This window comes from Arachis hypogaea, chromosome 6 (assembly GCF_003086295.3).
Source record: "Arachis hypogaea cultivar Tifrunner chromosome 6, arahy.Tifrunner.gnm2.J5K5, whole genome shotgun sequence".
Classification (NCBI taxonomy): Eukaryota; Viridiplantae; Streptophyta; class Magnoliopsida; order Fabales; family Fabaceae; genus Arachis; species Arachis hypogaea.
The window spans coordinates 739,923-762,074 of record NC_092041.1 but is presented as its reverse complement, the minus strand read 5'-3'; the positions used below and the strand labels follow the sequence as shown (position 1 = coordinate 762,074).

At 33.6% G+C, this 22,152-nt stretch overlaps 3 protein-coding genes across 3 annotated transcripts; 1 reads left to right on the top strand and 2 right to left on the bottom strand.

Moving 5' to 3' along the window:
• Window positions 1-1,931: 1,931 nt before the first annotated feature.
• LOC112695149 (uncharacterized) lies at window positions 1,932-6,043 on the top strand. The gene is made up of 8 exons (XM_025747375.3): window positions 1,932-2,667; window positions 3,131-3,343; window positions 3,432-3,632; window positions 4,181-4,288; window positions 4,406-4,543; window positions 4,671-4,922; window positions 5,052-5,372; window positions 5,476-6,043. Exons 1-8 carry the CDS (start codon window positions 2,119-2,121, stop codon window positions 5,641-5,643), a joined length of 1,950 nt encoding a protein of 649 aa, XP_025603160.1. The 5' UTR covers window positions 1,932-2,118; the 3' UTR covers window positions 5,644-6,043.
• Window positions 6,044-6,123: 80 nt separating this feature from the next.
• LOC112695150 (two-component response regulator 24) lies at window positions 6,124-6,793 on the bottom strand. The gene is made up of 2 exons (XM_025747376.3): window positions 6,514-6,793; window positions 6,124-6,404 (listed from the first exon to the last, which is right to left on the bottom strand). The coding sequence occupies exons 1-2, from the start codon at window positions 6,727-6,729 to the stop codon at window positions 6,237-6,239; spliced, it is 384 nt and encodes a 127-aa protein (XP_025603161.1). The 5' UTR covers window positions 6,730-6,793; the 3' UTR covers window positions 6,124-6,236.
• Window positions 6,794-16,363: 9,570 nt separating this feature from the next.
• LOC112695148 (uncharacterized) lies at window positions 16,364-19,779 on the bottom strand. Its single transcript, XM_025747373.2, has 5 exons — window positions 19,638-19,779; window positions 19,161-19,518; window positions 18,205-18,291; window positions 16,895-18,112; window positions 16,364-16,622 (listed from the first exon to the last, which is right to left on the bottom strand). Exons 2-4 carry the CDS (start codon window positions 19,515-19,517, stop codon window positions 16,904-16,906), a joined length of 1,653 nt encoding a protein of 550 aa, XP_025603158.1. The 5' UTR covers window position 19,518; window positions 19,638-19,779; the 3' UTR covers window positions 16,364-16,622; window positions 16,895-16,903.
• Between the last annotated feature and the right edge of the window lie 2,373 nt (window positions 19,780-22,152).

The window sequence follows — 22,152 nt, the reverse complement described above, 5'->3', positions numbered from 1 at the left end:
ATCCGTAGCTGTCAAACTCTTTCTAGGAGTAATAATTAAAAGTTTTAATTCATTTTCATAATTATATTTTAAATATTAAAATAAATAATATATATTAATTTCTAAAATAGTATAAAGATAAAATAAATTAAAAAAATTTTAAATGGAAAATGGTTTAACAAAGGGGCAAAAAGCCTAAATTAAAAAATTAATTTAATGAATAAATTAAAACTCTTGAGACCTGGTTTCAACTTTAAACAGTTTTGGTCAATGGATTTATTGTTTTCTGACCAATATTTTAAAAATCAGATCGGATCGAATCTATTGGCTCGATTGGATTAATTGAAAATCGGTTCTCTGACTGATCCAATCATTCTCAAAAATCATCTTACAAAATATTGGTAAAAAAATTAATTAAATTGGTAATTTTTTTTTTTGGTTTCCCACGGTATTCCTCGATCCGACAGGTCAAGGACTAATCCGTCGCGGTACTGAGCTCCATTTAAGGGTTTGCCGCTGGCCAATGGGCTGCTGCATGCACAAGGCGAGATTCGAACCCCCGACACTTGCTTAAGCGGACTAGTGAGCTAACCATTAGACCAACCCAACTTGGTTACTAAATTGGTAATTAACTGATAAACTGAATGAACTAGACCGATTTTTTGAAGGCCTAGTTCGCTATTCAACATGAATGTTGTCGTTTTGAACAAAAAAAAAATAGAAAGCCCAAAAAGACGCAACACCCCCTCACCCCTTTCTTTCCTCATAAACGAATTAAACCAAATCCTGCGGCCGAGACTTGGAGCTAGGGGTAGAATAATCTGCACTCGGGTTCAAGTCTTACAAGAAAAAAAATGAACCCTTAAATGAACTCATGTAGTATGTGTAAGTGTGTTGTGTGAGTATGTAATACGTGAATAATGCCTAGAATTAGAAAAAAAAAAAATAAATCCTAAATGGCGCAACTTTAGTAGCTACTTCACACTCACCATTAGCAATCCTTGCAACCACCTTCTCATCGCTGAACTTCTCTTCTCGGCTAGAGGGTACCGTCAACCGTTGGCATTGTGTCATACAGAGCACGCTGTCGTCATCGCGAAGGTCTCTGGGCTTTGTTCTCGTCCCCGTTGTGGACGTTTGCTCGGCCTTGTTCTCGTCGCCGTCGTGGACGTCTCTACTCGACTTCTCTCTCTGATCTCACTCTGTCTCACGCAAAACGCGAACTTCTCTGCTCGCTTGTTCTCATCACCGTCACCTTCGTTTAACTGCTCGGCTGTCACCTTCTTACGGACGTCTCTGTTGTTCGGTTGTCTTTTCTTTTTTAGTGAGTACTCCTCCATTATTTCTTTAGTCGTAGATTTTTTTTTGAAATTAATTATGGTTAATATATACTTATGAGTTAATTATTTTTGTTAATTTTTTTATTTTTATAATATTTTTGAAGTTAATTTTTTTAAAATAATTTTGTTGATTGATGATGGTAATTGTTAATTTTGACATCTGAGTTTGAATTCTGTATATAATTATTAATTTTGTATTTTAAAACTATATGTATCATTGGTTGTTGATGTGAATAGAAATTTTGTATAGTTATGTTGAATAATCAATACTTAGTTATCGACTATATATAATTTGTGTAAGTTTGGGTTCAATAATTAAAAATTTGTATAAATAGTGTTTAAACTTTAAAACTAATTTATTTTCTTAGGGTTAACATGTAATGTGTTTGTTAATTACGTGTGTTTTGATTTTTTTTAATTATAAATTTTAATATTTAAATTTATAAGTTTTATTGATAAAATATAAATAAATTATTATAAAAAAATTTTAATTTAAATATTTAAAATTTTATATTAAATTTTTAATAATTTTATTTTATATTTAATTAAATCGATTTAATCACTGTTCAATTCCAATTGAACTATTTAACTATCACCAGTTATGGCAGCGGCCCAATGACCGATACAGACATACAGTTCTCGAAATCTTGTTTCTGACAAGCGGACAAAGATGGAGGCCCATAAACCCAAAATGACAAAAAAAAAATCGGTGTGTGGTTATGCAGTGCGTCTTTGATGGCGGTAGAGCCGTAGAGCACACCCAATAAAGCAGATATCAGTTGGGCAAATCAAAGTTAAAATGGAGGACGAAGCTGACATATACGACGGCGTTAGGGCTCAGTTTCCTCTCAGCTTCGGCAAGCAATCCAAGTCTCAGACCCCTCTCGAAGCCATCCACAACGCCACGCGTCGATCTAATACCAATCCTCCTCCTCCTCCTTCTTCTTCTTCTTCTTCTTCTTCTTCGAAGCCTGCAACCGCAAGCGCTCTTCCTTCTCTCTCTTCTTCTTCTAAGGAATGGCTCAATTCCCTACGCTCCTCTAAAAACCCTACCCCTACTCTTGCTGATCGTGGTGGCGGTTCTGAGATTGGCCCGCCGCCACCTCCGCCTCCGACGGCAGAGGATGATAACGACGATGGCGCCATGGTGGGGCCGCCTCCCCCTCCACCTCCGGGGGTGGGTTCGGGGGCGGATGAGGACGAAGACGACGATATGATTGGGCCGCCCCCGCCGCCGTCTGGTAACAATTTGAGCTCCGACGACGACGATGATTCCAATGGAGATGAGTTGGGGAACCGGTTCCGTATTCCACTTAGCAACGAGATTGTCCTCAAGGGCCACACCAAGGTATTCTCTCTCTTAACGTGTGTTTGTGGGTTTAATTTGGGAATTAGCGTAACAAATTGTGAATGGAGAAGAAATGGTTTAATTTGATTATTATTTGCTTTTGTGTGCTTTGTATCCCTTGATTATGCATTTAAAGTGTTTCCTAAAAAATTTTTATAATCTAGGAAGCATAATTTGATGCTAGCTGTGGCAGTAGCTTAAGTCTATAATAATATACTGCAGAGAAAAGAAAGTGTTAGGGTTCTATTGCAAGCCGAATAATCCAGAGAGGTTTCACATTTACTACGAGTAACTTAAACTTGAGTAGTATAGAAGTTTAGAGTAAAATCCATTAGAAGGCAGACACCGTGAATGAGTATGTTACTTTATTTTGAATTATAAGAATGTGAAGGGAATCAACAGCTGTTTTGTAGTGAAATGTAAAGATATATATTAATGATAACATTGGGAAAACTGTTAACAGGTTGTGTCAGCTCTTGCTGTAGATCACACTGGATCTAGAGTGCTTTCTGGAAGTTATGACTACTCAGTGCGGATGTACGATTTTCAAGGAATGAATGCTCGTTTGCAATCGTTTCGACAACTGGAGCCCGCTGAAGGTCATCAAGTTCGCAACTTAAGCTGGAGTCCAACAGCAGATCGGTTTTTGTGTGTGACTGGATCAGCTCAAGCAAAGGTAAGCACGTTACATCATATCTGTTGACTTAAATGATGCTTTAGTGCTTTTCATTTGACTGATTGTATATATATTTCTTCTGTTGCAGATTTATGATCGCGATGGGCTTACTTTGGGAGAGTTTATGAAGGGAGACATGTATATTCGTGATCTAAAGAATACCAAGGGCCACATATCTGGATTGACATGTGGAGAGTGGCATCCAAAAACTAAAGAGACAATCTTAACATCATCAGAGGATGGATCACTGCGAATATGGGATGTAAATGACTTCAAAAGCCAGAAGCAGGTTTGGACAAGTTCTGCTTCCTCGTCATCTTCAATGACAAATTGTATGCATGGTCAATATCATATCTCATAATTTTTTTCAAAACACATTTACTACCATATATCTTTTCGATAGATTTTTGAAATAAAAATTGAAGCTCTCTAAACAAATGAGGCCAAAAGCATCTGCTTCTTTATATATTTCTTGTAGAATTATTGACTGATATTTCACCTATTGTTGTGAAAAGGTTATTGGCATTGTCTATTTGTTGCTCTGTTTAAGTACTTAATGCAGAGGGAAATTTTATGCTTCAATTTTTCACCAAGTAGGCAAGTACTTACTTTTGATGAGATTGCCCTTTTCTTAATTATTATTATTTTTTGTGGTTTTTGTGAGACTCAGGATTTTCAGCTAATGTATTTCCAGTTCTTTACCCAATTATACTGGATATAATGCATGAGACATCTTATGTATGTGTGAATGGAGTTGTGATCATTTGTGTTTTACAACATAATAATTTACATTTCATTGACGTTGTTGAACTCACACTGCTAAGTTTCAAAGGATAGGTAATTAAACCAAAGCTTGCAAGGCCTGGAAGAGTTCCTGTAACCACATGTGCATGGGACCATGATGGTAAACGCATTGCTGGTGGTATAGGAGATGGTTCTATACAGGTAAAAACATTTTCACTTATAATAAAGTCAATATACATTCGCTCTTTTAGCTTTTTAAGCTAGAAAAAACATTGGTTTTCTCCTTATATTCCTTGGAATTCCCATTGATTTTCACAGGTTTGGAGCATTAAGCCTGGGTGGGGGAGTAGGCCAGATATACATATTGAAAAAAGTCATTCAGATGATATTACTGGTCTGAAATTTTCTAGTGATGGGAATATCCTATTGTCAAGAAGCTTTGATGGTTCACTGAAGGTATGTAAACCATTATATCTCACAAAAATCTTATCTTCATTTGTTTCTGTTTTCTTGCTTTATAAGGAATCCATATGTTGTTAACTAATCTTCTCGACTTCTCGCCAACCAATGAAATATGTCTCAGGTTTGGGATATGCGTAAAACAAAGGAAGCATTGAAGGTATTTGAGGATCTTCCAAATAATTACGGACAAACAAATATTGCATTCAGTCCTGGTGAGAATCTATTTTTTACTGGAACATCTGTTGAAAGAGAGAGCACAGTTGGGGGTTTATTGTGCTTCTTTGATAGAGCAAACCTTGAACTTGTTTCAAGAGTTGGCATATCCCCCTCTTGTAGTGTTGTTCGGTGTTGTTGGCATCCTAAACTGAATCAGGTAACATTTTGCAGTTTTCTTTCAACTTCCCATAAATTACATTCTTGTGTTGTTTTATTTTTACTTTAAGGAGGACATTTTTGGTGTTTATACTTAATAATTTTATTGAACTGCTTTTCTTTTCTGAAGATCTTTGCAACGGTTGGTGATAAAAACCAAGGAGGGACTCACATACTATATGATCCCACCATCAGTGAAAGAGGAGCCCTTGTTTGTGTTGCACGTGCACCAAGGAAAAAATCAATCGACGATTTTGAGGCAAAGCCTGTCATTCACAATCCCCATGCGTTACCACTGTTTAGAGATCAGCCAAGCCGTAAGCGTCAACGGGAGAAAGTATTAAAGGATCCATTGAAGTCCCACAAGCCTGAACTTCCCATAACAGGACCTGGCTTTGGTGGACGGGTCGGTGCAAGTCAAGGAAGCTTACTAACCCAGTATCTTATGAAGGTATTTGTCTGACATGTGTTTCTCATCATTTTTCTTAGACTTAAACGGATTCATGCTTCAGAATATGAAAATGCAAAGTACTTATATTTTCATGCAATTGCAGCAAGGAGGTATGATCAAGGAGACATGGATGGAGGAGGATCCAAGGGAAGCCATCTTGAAATATGCTGACGCAGCAGCAAAAGATCCAAAATTCATTGCTCCAGCATATGCAGATACTCAACCTGAGCCAGTGTTCGCAAAGTCGGATTCTGAGGAAGAAGAAAAATGATTGGATTATGAAGTCACCACTTGCAATCTCTATCACTAGATGGTAACTGCCGAGGGGAAGACAAATAAAAGAGTGACCAAGTAAGAGGTACTTGGCCCCAAAGCATTCTTCTTGGAGCTAATGCCAACCTTTCCGGCAGAATATCATGTGCACTAGGAATGATGAAATTGTTAGCTCCTCAAATTTTCTTATGGATCTTCCATGTGGATGAGTAGTATTGTATTGTACATTTTTTACGTGTAATTTTACAAAACTTACAGAAATTTAAATATGTACTAATTGTATCGAAGATTTACCGGTTATCAATTGTGTCTGATAGAGCTGAACCGTTAGCATCAGGAACAATCGATATTCTTTTGCAACTTAAAGGAAAATTTGGTTGTTTTTACACACACAAAAATGTTTCAGTTACCATAGTAAAACGGATTTTTTACCAACGCTTGCTCTCTATTTTTGTCTACAGAGAAAACCATCATTATTGTAGTTCTATAAGTAATAACTAGACTCGCAATTGCATTGGTCATTTTCTGTTCAACCCACAAAAAACTCAAAAGGTAGGGAGTGGTCTCTTGCATCAATTACTAGTTTTGGTATCACATGATATTATCAAGAATTGAACGCAGCTTAGCCATGTTCAAAGGTTTGACTAGATAATCATCAAGCCCTGCTTCCATAAATTCTTGTATTTGCTTTTCCTCTGAGTGAGATGACACCCCAACAATTTTGCTACAAATGCCCATTGAACGAAGTTCCTTTGTTGCCTATATATGAAGAATGTGCAAGAATTATGTCTCAATGTAATTGCCCATGCATATTATTTTGATAGGTTAAAGTATTGAATAAATCAGATTATTAATTTATTATTACTACCTCAATGCCATTCATCAAAGGCATTTCCTTGTCCATGAGAATGAGGTCAAATCCTTGACCAGAGCAATGAATTTGTACGGCTTCTTTTCCATTCTCCGCTGCCTGATTCTTCACTCCAACTTTGTTCAGCATCCACTGATGAATCATCCTTACTTGTCTATCATCATCCACAACAAGTGCTGTTAATTTTGTTGCTGAGTCTTCATTAGGTGCCATTAAGCCTTAACCTTTGTCTTGGTCAAAATTATTTGGAAATAAAATATATTTTTGTTCTCTTTATCTGAACAAGAAACACATATAATCATTAAAATATGTATGAAAAATGAAATTGGACATAATGTAGCATCATTAGAGAAAACATTTAAAGAGAATGTTTCAGATAGATAGCAGTAGTACTAACCTTGATGATGGAGGGAACAAATGATGAATGGATAATTGGCTAGCTGGTTATAGTGCTATAAATATAGATGATGTGATCCTTCCCAATTTGCTAAGTAATCCATGAAACAAGATTGAAAAGAATATAAAAAAGAAAGCAAGCTAGGTTGAAACTGTCTCTTGTCTTGGTTCACCACAATCTAAAAATATTATCTTTTCCTAAAATGGAGTGATTTATTTCATATATTATATATCTATATTGGATTCTGATGGCATTTCTTTTTCCTATTTTGTATAGGAACATGTAAAAAGCAATATTAAAAATAGTAAAATACACAACAAAATTTTAATTGAAGAGTATAAAATCAATTCTTGATTTTTTATAATATTTTCTGGCTTATGAGCCCACAATGTCAAAATGGGTCAGTAAAATGTATCGAATTTAAAGGGAAGTGTGTAACTTTTGTTTACCTTTGTTATGATCGAATTAGATCCACTTACCTCATTTAGTTTAACTTGGATTCTGCAAAAGACACTTTTTTGCATTATATTTGGCTCCTTATTAAATTGTTGATCCGTCAAATCCAGATTTCTTCAATTTCATTTTTCTTTTTTTCTTTTGTTTATCACAAACATCTTTTACTAGAAACAATTTTATTACTTTATTAGAAATTTCGCAAAAGGCGTAAGTGCGTAACTCTTTCGAGTTTCGATAGACATTCCTATGTAATTATGGAGCAGGAACACTTCAATAAGTTATGGTGGCCGGGCATTTGATACATCATACATGTTAGACATTACATATATAACGAATTAACGACGCGCATTTTTTTTTTTTTACAAAACTATTATTTATACATTAAAATTAGCTATTAAAATCAGTCTCCAATATATTTGTATATAAATATATATATTATTTAATTTATTTTTGTATGTATTTTATATTAATAATTAATGTTAGTGTACACAGTATAATTCTTTTTTTATTAATCTAGTCTTAATAAAAAAATTAAATAAACTTAGACATATGTGATTGTATCTAACCTTATTCTCAGCCAATATTTTATTAATTAAATTCAAAAATAATGTTATTAATTATTATAAAATACTTTGATAAAATTTTTTAAATTTAAATAACAAGTGTCAGAAAAAATTTTAAACTTTATAAAAATACATGAATAAATAATTATTTTTAACTATTAAAGATTTGACCGCCATAAAACTAATTACAAAAAAATTAAATTAACTTTATATTCATAAAAAAATTGTATTATCTGACAAATATTTAATCGTTAAATTTAAAGTTGATTCCGCTACAAAATTTATGAAATTCCAAATACCCTTTTTATCACCTTCTCCATTTACACTACTTTTCAACCACTTTTTAGAGCAAAAACCAAAATTCACCTTAATAATTCAGCCCCTCATCCTCACCTTCATAAATCTCCCTCACTCATTTGAATCAACTCAAGCATTTACTCATGAAACAACTCACTACTTTGCCAAACCAAAGCAAATATCCATGGATTTTGTTAAAAAACTAAAAAATTTAAAAAAAATAAACAAATGATAAACTCATCTTAGCACAGGATAAATCCAGCACAAGTTGGAGATATAACTGCTAAGTTCTAAGGACTAAAAGCAGTAAAGAAAGAGGAAAAAATAACTCTCAATGAATAAGACCAACCTTCAATATATCATTTTTACATCTCTATTCCATTTTAACATGAAAACAATTCAAAATACTAAATTCAGAATGGAAAAACACACGGTAGTCAGGCGTTGCTAGTGACGATGAAACAATCACCAACGAGAAAGAGCAGTCGGCGGTGAGGCAGTCAACGACGAGATGAAATAGAGACGAGAAAGAGCAGTTAACAACGAGACTGGCAGTGAGAAGCTGTCGACGGCGCAGAACCACAGGCAACCTAATGGTCACAACGCAAGGACGATGTTGACGCGAGAAGCAGTAGATCTGGTAGGGACGACGCTAGCGTAGACAATTTGGGGGCGTTGGAGGTGACTGGAGGTAGCTGAGCCAACGAGAGTAGCAATTGAGAGGTTAAGCGGCTGAGATTTATGAATGTGAAAGAACGATGGAGGTGAAGTGAGGGGCTAAGGATTGTTATTAGGGTTGTATGGTAGATTCAGTTAGGTTAGAGGATTGAGATGAAGAAAGTGATAAAGAGGGTATTTTGGAAACATTATAAAAATTTTAACAGCATCAATTTTAAATTTAAGGGTGGATATTTTGTTAAACAATACTAATCTTTTATGAATATAATGTTAATTTAATTTTTTTATGGTTAATTTTGTTAGTGATTAAATTTTTTATGATAAAAAATAATTATTTATTTAAAATATATTATATTATTTATAAGTTCATCTTCTAGAATCATTAAGGCTACATTTATAAGTATTAGATATTTAGGTAAAGATACAAACACATAAAATTATGTTTGAGAGATAAAATATTGATATGGACATTGTATCATAAAATATTAAATTAGTATATATTATGTTTTTTCTTAAAAAAAAGACACATAAATAATAGTAAGAGATATAAATTATTTTTTTATTTTTATGAATTTTTTATTATTATGCTTTTCTTCATAATTTTTTTGTGTGGAAAAAATGAGAGTAAATTAAACTTTCTGTTGAGTTTAGTAAATAATAATAATATTTGGTGATGATAAACATGTTGGTAGTTGGTTTAAAAGTCCAATTGAATTTAATTCTTATATTTAGTGTTGCAGGCCCATGTTTCATTCTGAAGCACAAACAAAGAAGACAAATAGCCCAATTAGATGAACCAAATACAATTAAGGCTACCAAATGAAAATAAATCCATAATCCAACACATTGTCATTTAGAAAAAAAGAAAAAAGTGGTGCTATGTTGCTTTGGGTAAGGCACAAAGAAAAAAAAATGTTCATTTTTCGCTAAATATCAAAGAAGAAAAAGTTGTTTCACTTTTTGGTTAAGTACCAAATCAGAAAAAAGGAAAACAAATAAAAAAAGTTGAGTCAAATCAAAATCAACATACATAAATTAAGCATAATCAGAAAAGAAAAGATAATTTGTTTTCATTACCATTCAAGTCAATTACTTGTTGAATTCTCCTTCTTTCTAAGCAACTATTTCGAGTAATATGAAGAAAGTGGTGGCTATTTTTCTCCGTTGTGAATCAATGACTAATATTAAAATTTGGGACCAAAGCACAAGATTAATGGTTCTGATTTATCAAATTCATTGAGAATCTGTTATCAATGTAGGTGCAATACTTTCAAAACTTCAAATTTTAATTTGTGAGGTTTCTCTCTTTTCTTATTTTGGGTTCTCTCTCATTGCTTCCAAAACTGAAGTGATTTTTCTTTTTGTATAGAGTTCTATAGCCAGCTCTAGAATTTGTAAAATAAAGTCAATTTCTTGAATATTGTGCTAGTTGATAACTTACTTTCTTTTTCTTCAATTAGACCCAAAAATCAGGGATTTGAAATCAGAGTTTAAGCAATGCAGTTTCATTGGTAACAAATTTTCAATGGGTTTTATAAATCAAAACTATTAACTTTGTGCTTTTGCTCTAAGTTTTAATATTAGCCATTGATTCACAACAAAGACAAATAGCCACCTCTTTTTTCATATTACTCGAAATGGTTGTTCAGAGGAAAAGAGAAAATAGCAAATAATTGGCTTCCATGTTAATGGAAATAAATTATCTTTTCGCTTTTGATTACGCTTAATTTGTGTATATTATTTTTTATTTGACCAAACTTTTTTGATTTGCTTTTCTTTCTTCTGATTTGGTGCTTAACGAAAAAGTGAAGCACCTTTTTTTTCTTTAATGCTTAGTGAAAAAAGTGAATCTTTTCTTTCTTCTTTATACCTTACTCGAAGCAACATAGCACCATCAGCCGATGATTGTTTTTCTTTTTCTTGAATGACAATGAATTAGATTACGGACTCATTTTTATTTGGTAGCCTTAGTTGCATTTGGTTCTTCTAGTTGGGCTGCTTGTCTTCCTTGTTTGGACTTCACAATGAAACATGGGCATGTAATACTAAGTACAAGGATTAAACTCAATTGGAATTTTAACCCAACTACCAACATATTTGTCATCACCAAATATTATTATTATTTGTTAAATTCAACAATCTCTTCCTTAACGACAAACATAATTTAAAATAGAAATAAAAAATATATAATGCGAAAATTCATATTAAAGACTACTAAGTACAAGGATTAAACTCAATTGGGATTTTAACCCAACTACTAACATATTTGTCATCATCAAATATTGTTATTATTTGTTAAATTCAACAATCTCTTTCTTAATGACAAACATAATTTAAAATAGAAATAAAAAATATAGAATGCGAAAATTCATATTAAAGACTTTCCTTTGATGATGTCATTTCAAATGTGATCTGTTTCCCTTTCTTTTATAAAAGATACTCCCCTTTAATGTGAGCTTTTTAACAAACATACACAAGTTATAGCAGCACATGTAGGTAGCGTTTGTTTTGAGGTACTGGGACAAAGACCGGGAGATTGAGACACAATATCATGTTTGTTGGCTCATCGACTGATACTAAAATTTCTGTCTCTATCCTTAAAATTTCAGTATTTCAGTACCTTCAAAAAGTAGGAACACAGAGGATTGAAATTTTTAGAGATAGAGACTGAAATTTTGATAACATTTATACCTAAAATACCCTCATTTCAATTAATTAATTCTAATTTTATCATTTATGCAAATTAAATTAGAGTTTTATTCTTGTTTCAATTTTTGTCTCTCACTTTGCACCAAACAGAATACTAAAATTTATTTCAGTCTCTATCTCTCAGTCTCAGTCTTTTAATTTTTGTCTCTCTACCAAACGCTACCGTAGAGAACATCATTACTCATGAGCAATTTACATGAGCAAACAGATCAACAAACAATTAATTAGTAAAACATACAGTAAAACATCAACTAACTACTACTCTACTACTTTTCTTATCATCAAGAGAGGAAAATAAAACAAGTCCAGACCCATAAGAGATGGATTAGAAGTCAGAGATAAAATAACTAAATAAATAGCATAGGTTTAAAAAGTTACAGTCATCTAGAAAGTAATAAAAGCAGTAGTTAAAACCTGATAAAAACTAAGTGCAACATAATCAAAAGTCTTTAACATAAGATATCCCTAGGTATCCGAGTCTTCATTCTCAGTGTCTAAAGGCTCTTCTTGATCAATAGCCATGGTATCTTCTTCATGAATGTTGCCCATGTACTTCAGAAGAAATGTCACTCTATTCCTTGACTTGCGTAAAACATTTTCATTCCGAACAGCAAGTTTTCTCTCTTGTTGGCTTGTGGAGATGAGATGATTGAACAAATTCATAAATTCTTGCAGAATATCCTTTACAACTCCGTATAAAAGGGATTTGTGTCCTGTGGATGCTGATGCTTCAGTGGTGGATTGAGGAGGAATGTCATCAAGCTCTTCTTCTTCATCATCAAAAACTACTCTTTCAGATCTGATAGGTCCTTTCTTTTGTTGCTTCACTACCCTCTTTTAGGTAAGAATTTTTATTTTCAAGTGTCTTATTGGTCAGGTCAACACAAAAAAATTTAAAAATACAAGTTAAAAATATGCCATAAAAAAGAAACAAATTCTTGTCACTCTTTATACATTCATACATGTCTTATCATTAAATAAGCAAAAAAAAAAAAAAATTTTATAATGATAGCATACAACACTAATGTGTCACAAAATAAACCATTTTATATGAATCGCTTTGAGAAAGGATAATGTGGTTTACAATGCGATGTAGTTGAGCATAGATAGGACCTAAAATCTTATGGTTAGGGATAAGACCATCAATGAAAGAAATATTTTCCCAGACAGAAGTTAGAGCATCTTGATATGAAATATCTAAACCTTCATCCTATTTTTTTTCGAAATGTATGCATTAACACCAATATCAGAATATTCTAGGACTTCATTGATAATTTTACTGTTCAGATTTAATTCATGCCTTTTGACATAAAGTTAAATATTTTCATCGTGATAAGTCATGTTAGCATAAATAAAGTCAGAATAAACATACTTTTTTATTTTAAAAAGATTCCAATTCAAAAATACTATATTTTTCACAAAATAAAATCATTTTTTTTCTAAAGCAGACAAATTACCAAAATAGATAGAGCATAATAGACGGTGAACAACAACTCCCTTACAAACTAAAGATTATTATTTGACCAAAATCATGTTAAAAGAGTCCGATAAAAATATAGTTTTTATTAATTACTTACACATTACCTCAATACTATCCTTTGGTTGCTCATCAGCTCATGGCAAGTTTATATTAGAAAAGATATATTTCTTTATCGAGATTTTTTTTTTTTGTGCCTCTTCAGTCAATAAAGCATATTCATCTTTAATCTAGTATTACTTATCTTATGGTTGTGTTTGAATTGACGTTTATCAAATTAAAATTAAATAAAAATACTTTTATAAAATTAATTTTAAGTAAAAGTGAATTTGTTTTAATATAATTTATATTTAATAATTCTATATTAAAATTAATTTTAATAAAATAAATATTATTTGAATTATATTATTCAATATTATGTTTAAATAAAAATTACTAAAATATACATGAATTATATTATTTAAAATTATATTTTTTAACATTCTTTTGGCTATAGTTTTTTTATAGTTAAATATCAAATCGACACTCAGAAAAATTTTAGTGCTGATAAAAAAGTATCTGACTTTCATTATTGATAAAATAGGACATGACCATCATGTTCTGGTGAGCAGGCGAACCCCCCAACCCACTCCTTCCCCAACGCACTCCATCATTCTTTCTCTCCAATGCACTCCCCCTCCCCAACGCAGCCCCCTTTTTCGATACAGTTTACACCATTGCAGCTTAGAACAAAGCTTTGAGCTTTTATAGAGACCAACAATGGATGTACGGGGTAAGCGCTTGAAGCCACACCTCGATCGCCGCAACGCCATAAAGAACATTGCTACAAAGTTCCCTCTTCTTTCTCGCATCATCCTTCATTGACCTTTCTCATTCTTTGAACAACCAAAAAAGCATCAGGGTCAAGGGCATTAACGATGGTGATTTTGTCCTTATCTCCGCACCCTCGGTCTTTCTGGATTCGACGACTTTTCTATTCCAACCCCAGCTTGGGAACAAGCCCAAAGGTCTCGCCTTTCTCCTTTTTCTGTCTCCACCAAGAACATCATCAACCTCCATGTTGTTGATGAAGGACATGAACACCAAGCTCCACTTCCAATTCCACCTAAAACTGAATCTGGAGTTGGCTTCAATGTTGATGCTAGGCTGAAAAATCTAAGCTTTCAACAACTTGCTCAACATAATGTAAATAATGGTGGTGATGATGGGGAATCTAGGGTGTGAGGCCTCCACTAGTGACGTTGCAGCCACCACTTGATGATGATGACAATGATGATGTTGTGGATTCACCTTCAAAGAGGAGTTGAATCTGCATTAGGGAGGGAGAGGGGGGAGTACGTTGGGGAAGGAGAGGGGGCTGCGTTGGGGAGGGGGAGTGCATTGAGAGGGAGAGAGGGAAAGTGCGTTGGGGAGGGAGGGATTAGGGTTTTGGGAGGAGGTTTTGTCAGGTCACCAGAACACGGTGGTCACGTTAACATTGTGCTTGCTGAAGATGTTAGGGATACATTTGTTAAATTTTAAAATTTTTCAGGCAGTATTTAGATAATATTTTTCAGACACAAAGACAGAAACACAAATACACAGTAAGACATAAACACAAAATACACAATTATTTTTACTATGTTTGCTGACATATACAAGACACAATTATCTGAACTAAATGTCATATTTACCCCTGTGTTGTATTCACTGCAACATAACTACCAACATTACTTTCTACCAGCCATTAATTTTTCAACCTCAATTCTAATAACTATGAACTATCATCAAAATCTTTAATTCAATAATTAAGTCAATATTTTTTATATATATAAAAATTCAGACAAAAAAAAAAGAAACTTGAACATAATATATCTGGTGAGAAAGAATAATCGGCAACAAAAGAAAAATACAAGAAACAAGCACAATCTGAAAAATAGATATGGAGGCAGCGAAGGCAGATCTACATCCAGGGAGAGGTGACGAAGGCGTCAGCGCCGGCACGAGCCAAGGAGAACGAGAAGCAGGTGAAAGTATATCCGAAGGCAAGGCGAGGCAACAAAGACGTCGGCACAAGCGACGAAGAAGAGAGGTGGGTCAAGACAGATCTGGAGGCGGAACAACGATAGAGATAATGACGGTGATGACGGAAGGCGAGAGAGGAAACACGACGATGGTGACGACAAAAACATTGAGATGGGATAGCAGCGGCGGAGGAAGAGAGAGAAGGCAGAAGAGAGGAGGAGAGACAGATAAAGGAGGGAGGCAGTTATGACGCTAGTAGTGGTGGCGGCGACAACGATGGAAGGAGAAGACAGAGGTAGAATGGAGGTAGGAATGTGGAATAAACCGGAGAAAAAGAGGAAGAGTCATGAGAGTTGGGTAAATGATAAAATTGTATTTTAAAAAATGAATTTGGATCCTCTAAACTTTGAATTTCACTTTATAGAGTAAAATATGATCTATCATCATTTATTTCATAGGTGGGACCAAGAAAAAATATGAAAGAGAAAATATCCAATGGTGACAGATTTCACTTTATCCTCTAAAGTAAAAATCTAAAATTTAGAGAATCTAAATTCTAAAAAAACAATCAAGGATGGAATTGAAAAAATCTGTATCTTATGGGTTGTCTCAATGTCACCGCTTAAAGAAAATACACTAAATACATATCTTTTATGTGCATCTGTGTATAACCATATCTATTAAAATTGTGTCTCAACAAACAATCAATCTATATGTACCACCGTGTCTCTATCTCTAGTGGACACGGAAATGAACCAAATGGGACCTCAATGGGAGTCTATACGTACCACCGTGTCTCTATCTCTAGTGGACACGGAAATGAACCAAATGGGACCTCAATGGGACCCCAGGACCATTTTGTTAAAGAAAAGAATGAGGAGTCAATGGAATATTTGTACAATGTATACAATGGAGGTTTATGAAGTATTAGAAATATAACCATTAGTGTTACCTTTCCCATCAGCTAAAGTTTTTGGGATGAGTAGTATCATGACATGGTAGTTTAAATTTTTGGGAAGATGTTTATTATTCCTAAAATAAAAGACAGCAGTATACATCAAATAAGAATAAAGGATAAAATTGGCAAAAAGAAAATAAATTTCTTCAATCACATCTTCAATAGTAACTATTGAACGCAAAATTACAATTTCTTCCTTCTAGTAAACGGTTTGCGTTTAGAAAGAAAAAACAAGCCAAACAAAAATTGAGACTTTCCAAACAATTAAACGTGTGTTGTGTAATTTAAACAATAAAACAAACACACCCTTAATTAAACTGAAATCCAAACATCAAGATATTTGTATTCTCACCAAAACTTTTCCTTCATGTTATCCAACTTGAGTCAATCATTTTCCTCTCGTATTTTGAAGTGTTACAAAGATAAATTAACAAAATCAACGGATTTCTTCCATCCCACAATAAGCATATGATTTTCGGGTAGTGTAAGTAAGTGTAAGTTGTTTACAGATTTTTCTTTTCTTTTCTAAGGTTAACATAACCGAAGGAAAATAACGAGAACCAACACCTACAATGGAGACATCAAAAATAGCAGTTAGCACAACTTGATTAGCCATATGCAGGGATGCCATAGATTCAAAGCTAAGTAATAACTTATTAACAAAAAAAAACAATTAGCCACTGTAGCATCATCCAACCAGCAGCCATTACTGAGAACTAGCCATTATTAAGAATAATGAAGATAGCAGCAAAGCGCTTCACCTTCATTGGCAATATTTCTAAGCTAAACATGTTCCACTTCGAGACTACTTGAGGGGCCATCAAAATCAAAAAACAAACCTGCCTGTATCAGTTGGACTCGAGATAAGATGTTATATTCAGGTCAGATGGCAAAGCACCGTCCTCTGGAAAAGATTCGTCTTCATTGAAAAGCAAGTTCTTGATATCATCAATTGAGCCAAGGTTTCGGCTTTGAGTAAATTCCGTACCTGAATTCTTAATATTGGGGGGTTGGTTTATAGATCTCTCTTCATTCCCTGCACATTCAATTCGATTTTGACTTTCACCAAGTTGTAGGCATGCATCTTGCATTGACATTCCACATGTCACAATCTTTGCTTGAGCAGGTCCATTTTGATTTACAAATTGATGCTCATTTAGATGCTGATTTCTATTCACATCAATAAAGTTCAGGCTGGTTTTTCCAGGTATCAGTTGTGGGTACCCTACGGTATTGGGTACAATAGCATCACTTTGCACATAAGGTGTTCCATTATTAGAAATTCCAGTTGCATGATGATATCTACCATATTGCTGTGCCTGTGCCGAACCAACTTGACTGCTGAGGCCAAAAGAATCACCATGAGAAGTGTAGTTTGTCGTTGGGATGCTCCTGGCACTGTTTACTCCTCTGGCAATCATATGAGAATGGAGGAACTGAGGGCTTAAGCAGACAGCGCCATGAACTTGTCCCCTTTGGATGGTGTGATTTCGTACACCTAGCACTTGCCTTGGAACAGAATGGGACTGGTATCCGCTCCTTGCGAAAGGAAATGCTGACTCAGGAGATCTAGCATGGTTTGCACCATGTTGAAGTGCAGCGTTGGTGGTGGGACGTAAAGGAATGGTAATTGGCATGGAGACTTGATTCAATGATCTAAACTTTTGCAAGGAGCTTGACCATGCTATGATTGTGTTAGAGGCTTGATTTTGAGGTTCGAGGCTTACCATCGGATTCCATGACTGATTCAATAATGGGGAAACTGGAGAAAACTGAGGAATATCCATCGGATTCCATGACTGATTCAATAATGGGGAAACTGGAGAACACCGAGGAGCATCAAGGCGTAGCTCAAGGTTGTGTATATCATTCACAGCCTCGCATGAAGTGACATAATTGGTCGATGCTGGTATTGGAGCAATCTTTCCCAACTTGAAATTTTTCCTAAGAGTTTCCCACATCCCAGATCCTGCAGTTGCATGACAGTGATCTGCACTTGAAAGACCAGTGCCCCAATTTGGACATGGTGATAGGCAGTCACATATGTAACAATAGCACTGCACAGCATCAAATAAATAAATAATCATATAGAAAAAAGAAACCAGCTAAGTACAAAGTTATGCATAGCATTAAGTAGTATGATTTTCACCTGTTCACAGTGCTGCTCATGGGGGGTGGAAGAAAAGGGGAAATTGGCACAAAGATGCCGCGGATGAGGATAATCTCTGCATGCAACCTGCAAGTTATAAACAAAAATGAAACTATGCATCTAAAATGTTACTTACATTCAGGCATGAGTACAGAAATTATGAAAATTTTTATGTTGAGTAAACAAGACCACACATGAAAAATTGAAAACCAACAAACATTCACATGGTTACACAATTACACAGGACTCTTCCAAAAACTATGGATTGAGTTAACATTGATCCATAAATTTAAGGATCTCAACCAAAACCAATTAGATACCAGAACCAATGTTCAGAATCCAGTCTTCTGCACCATACCTTCCTCGAATCTTTTTATCCCTCTCAAGTCTCAAATTCCCTCACAACAGATATTTCATGTCCGGTAGGATATTCTGATGATGCTAAACTTGGCAATGGTGCACCCCAAATGTTAAGGAACTAACCTATGAGGATTAACTCTGAAAGAAAGAGCATATCAAACAAATTTCGGTCTTCGATGGAGACTGACATATAGTTAACTCCACAAGCAAACTTATCAATCTCCATTATCACTTGAGAAAAGTTTAAATAAATTAATTAATGGGATGTTTGCAAGTTAGGATTTTGGAGGGAAAGAAAGCAACTTGATGAGAAAGTGAAATCTACTTCACTCTTTAAACCCTTTCCTTCTCATTTTCCCTCCAACATCACAGCTCACAAACACTGGTCTTGCAAACCCTCAAACTCAAACACTTGGGGAAATATCTCAAATCTCAAGATAGTAACATTTACAATGCTACAATGGTGAAATCTCAGCTCACATAAGACAAAATTTTAGGTATATTAGAGGGGGAACAAACATTCAATTTCATATGCATGACATTAAGAAAGTGAGAGAACAAACAATAAAGTATCAAAAATGGAGATAACACCAGACCTGACCCTTCTCCCCAACAACAACCAACTCATCAGAGGCAGCTGTTGTGATTTCCTCTACAGAAGTGGTAACAGCTCTTTCAGGGTCACCATCCAGAATCACACAATCATCATCATCATTATGATCTTGCATGTCTTTCATACTTGGCGCTGATGCTGAAGATCTTGACTTTGACTTTGAATTTGACTTGTGTCCAAGTTCATTCACGACAACATGGTCTTGTTCTGGTTCTTCATCAGGCATGACCAACCACTCCTTTATCATATCATCATAGTCAATTCTCTTCTTTGCATCACTTTCTTCCAAACACGGTTCTTCATCGGAGCTTATATCCAACACAAGTGGTGAACCTTCCATGCTAGCATAAAAAGAATAAAAAAATCAACCTTTTTTTGTTTTCTGTCCCCCCAAATCCCCCAAACAAAAAAAAAAGGAGTTTGGTTGCATGAAAACTTTATAAAAATCAAATTGACAAACCTTTCCTTGCAAAGAGGGAGAGAAGGGGTTTGACGGTTGTGAAGAGATGAAGAAAGGAGCAAGAAGAGATGGAGTGGGCGGTTACCAATTGAGTAATGTGAAGGAGATTTCGGGGTAACCGAGAGAGGGAGGGGGAATTCAAATCATCACTCTATTCCTTCGTTTACACGCTTGGTTAGTTGGTTACTTGGTTTTACTAACATGGATGAGTAATTGAGTATTATTATTGTCAATTTTTTTTTTGGGTTTTAGGATTTTTTAAAAATAAATGAAATAAATTAATAAATTATTTTTTATTGATATATTTTTTTTAAAATATTTTTATTTTTCTTTTTTAATTTTTAAATTTAAATTATAATATTTTTAGAATGTAGATTATATAAAATACTTGAATGCAGAAACGTACCTGAATTCATAAATATGAATTACGGAAGAGTTTGGATCTTGTGATTCTTTCAATCTTCCTCAATTAGGTTGTCTGATGGAAAAGAGTTGCTATACCGAAACCCTGAATGCATTATTTATATTTTAGTATGACACCCATTAAATCTTAAAGTCCAAAAAAATAGTATCTAAAGTCCAAAAGATAATATATCTAAAATCCAAAAGATAATTATCTAGAGCCCAAAAGATAATATCTTATTTTATTCTCATTTAATTCAAAATCAAAAGTATTTGATTTATTTAATTTAGCATTTATAACAATAAGTGAGATCACCACTATATAAATCATTTAATTTGAAATAGCATAATTTGTGATTATGAAAAGGATTAATCTCTACATACAAGTGTTTGGGCTTACAAGCTTTACAAGTCTGAAGAAAACAAAACTCACTAAACGCGTTGCTTATGTTACGTGCCTCTTTAACAGACTTATTAATCAATTCAAATCAATTAATGCGCAAATATATAACTTCTATTTTTCAAAAGATTTCGTTTCTTTTTTCAATTTTTTTGCCAAATTTGTTGGATCTCCTTCTTGCTTCGTTTTTTTTTCGATTTTCATTGTTTCTGAAATCAAGCTTTGAAATTATTTTGAAGATAATAGAACTTCAGAAATACACCCAAACAATTACAGAAATACACCCAAACGATTACAAAAAAGATTACAGAAATACACACAAATGGTTACAGAAATACACACAAAAGATTACAGAAATATACCCAAAGGATTTAAGAAATACACCCAAAACATGGGGGAGACAGTATATTTCTTCTTGAAATCTTTTAATGTTTTGCTGGTTAAGGATGAGGCATATGACAGAGACAATCTAGAAAAAAACTTAAAAGAACAGTAAAACAGTACCTTGAATAATGTTTCTTCGTTTTTTCTGGTCATTTTTTATGGAGATTTGTATATTTTCTTCTTGATTTTTTATACTCTTCGCGAGGAGTTGGAATGTGTCTTTTGTTTCGAATGTTGCTTGAATCTTGACGGTTTGTGTTTTGATTGAGGAAAAATAGGAAGAGTGCGAATCTTGACGATTTGCGTTTTGATTGAGGAAGAAGAGGAAGAGTGCAGCATAATTGGACGCTCGATTTTAAAAGAGTGGTGTGCGTGTTTTTTTTTTTTTTACTTAGACCAACTTGTATAGCTTGTAAGCTAAAAAGGCTTGTATGTGTAACAGGCCTCTTATGATTAATATATGTATTGCTCACAAATAAACTAGAAAATTAAATAATTTCCTAACACTTGTTTCAAATTCATGCATACATTCTTCTTCTTTCGAATTCACGCACAGTGGCGGAACTTAGTTCAGACAATGGGTGGCCAACTGGCCATAGCCCCCCAAACTTTTATTAAAAAAATTAGTAATACTATTTTAAAAAATAAAAAATAATTCAGTTGGCTCAAATATTTTATTATGACTTAAAATACCAAAGTTTAATCTTCATCTCTTGTTTTTATTGCATAATAATTTTTAGTTTTAAACATTCAAAACATATTAGATTTGGAATGAATTGAGTGTATTCGCAGCTCTCTATTCAATAAGCAACACTCCCTTTACTTTTGAGTTCAAATATCAAAAATTAAGTATTTTTTATTTATGTAATTTAATATTATTTTATATTTTACTGTTTATTTAATTTAATTTTTTATATGATAAAAAATATTAGAATATTCAATAAGTATTGATATTATTGTATGTGTATAAATTGATAAAAAAATTCAATAAATATTATAAATTTTAACATTTGTGCTTCTAATTTTCTTTTATATATTTTACTGGATATATATTCAAATTTTTATATAAAATAGTCATAAAAAATCAAAGAGTTAATGATGTATTTTTTAAGAGGAAGGCTAATATTTAAGAAGGAAAACATATAACTTTTACAATATCAACACCTGTAGATAGTTCTTCTATTTTAATGAATCACGAAGAAAGTAAGATACAACCTTTAAAAATTTAAAGAGTTACATCTGATGAGTTTGACCTTAATTCTTTAGAACGATACCCTGAAAAATGGCTTCAAATTTGGTAATATTATCCAAATCAGAAAGATGAGGTTA

Bases quoted from the DNA above. Each gene is read 5' to 3' on its own strand.
- LOC112695149 (XM_025747375.3), top strand. From the start codon at position 2,119: ATGGAGGACGAAGCTGACATATACGACGGCGTTAGGGCTCAGTTTCCT. The intron at 3,633-4,180 runs GTTTGGACAAGT...TTCAAAGGATAG, and splicing joins ACTTCAAAAGCCAGAAGCAG to GTAATTAAACCAAAGCTTGC. The intron at 4,923-5,051 runs GTAACATTTTGC...TCTTTTCTGAAG, and splicing joins GGCATCCTAAACTGAATCAG to ATCTTTGCAACGGTTGGTGA.
- LOC112695150 (XM_025747376.3), bottom strand. From the start codon at position 6,729: ATGGCACCTAATGAAGACTCAGCAACAAAATTAACAGCACTTGTTGTG. The intron at 6,405-6,513 runs GTAGTAATAATA...CTTCATATATAG, and splicing joins CTTTGATGAATGGCATTGAG to GCAACAAAGGAACTTCGTTC.
- LOC112695148 (XM_025747373.2), bottom strand. From the start codon at position 19,517: ATGGAAGGTTCACCACTTGTGTTGGATATAAGCTCCGATGAAGAACCG. The intron at 18,292-19,160 runs GTCTGGTGTTAT...TATAACTTGCAG, and splicing joins TTGTTGGGGAGAAGGGTCAG to GTTGCATGCAGAGATTATCC. The intron at 18,113-18,204 runs GTGAAAATCATA...GATGCTGTGCAG, and splicing joins ATGAGCAGCACTGTGAACAG to TGCTATTGTTACATATGTGA.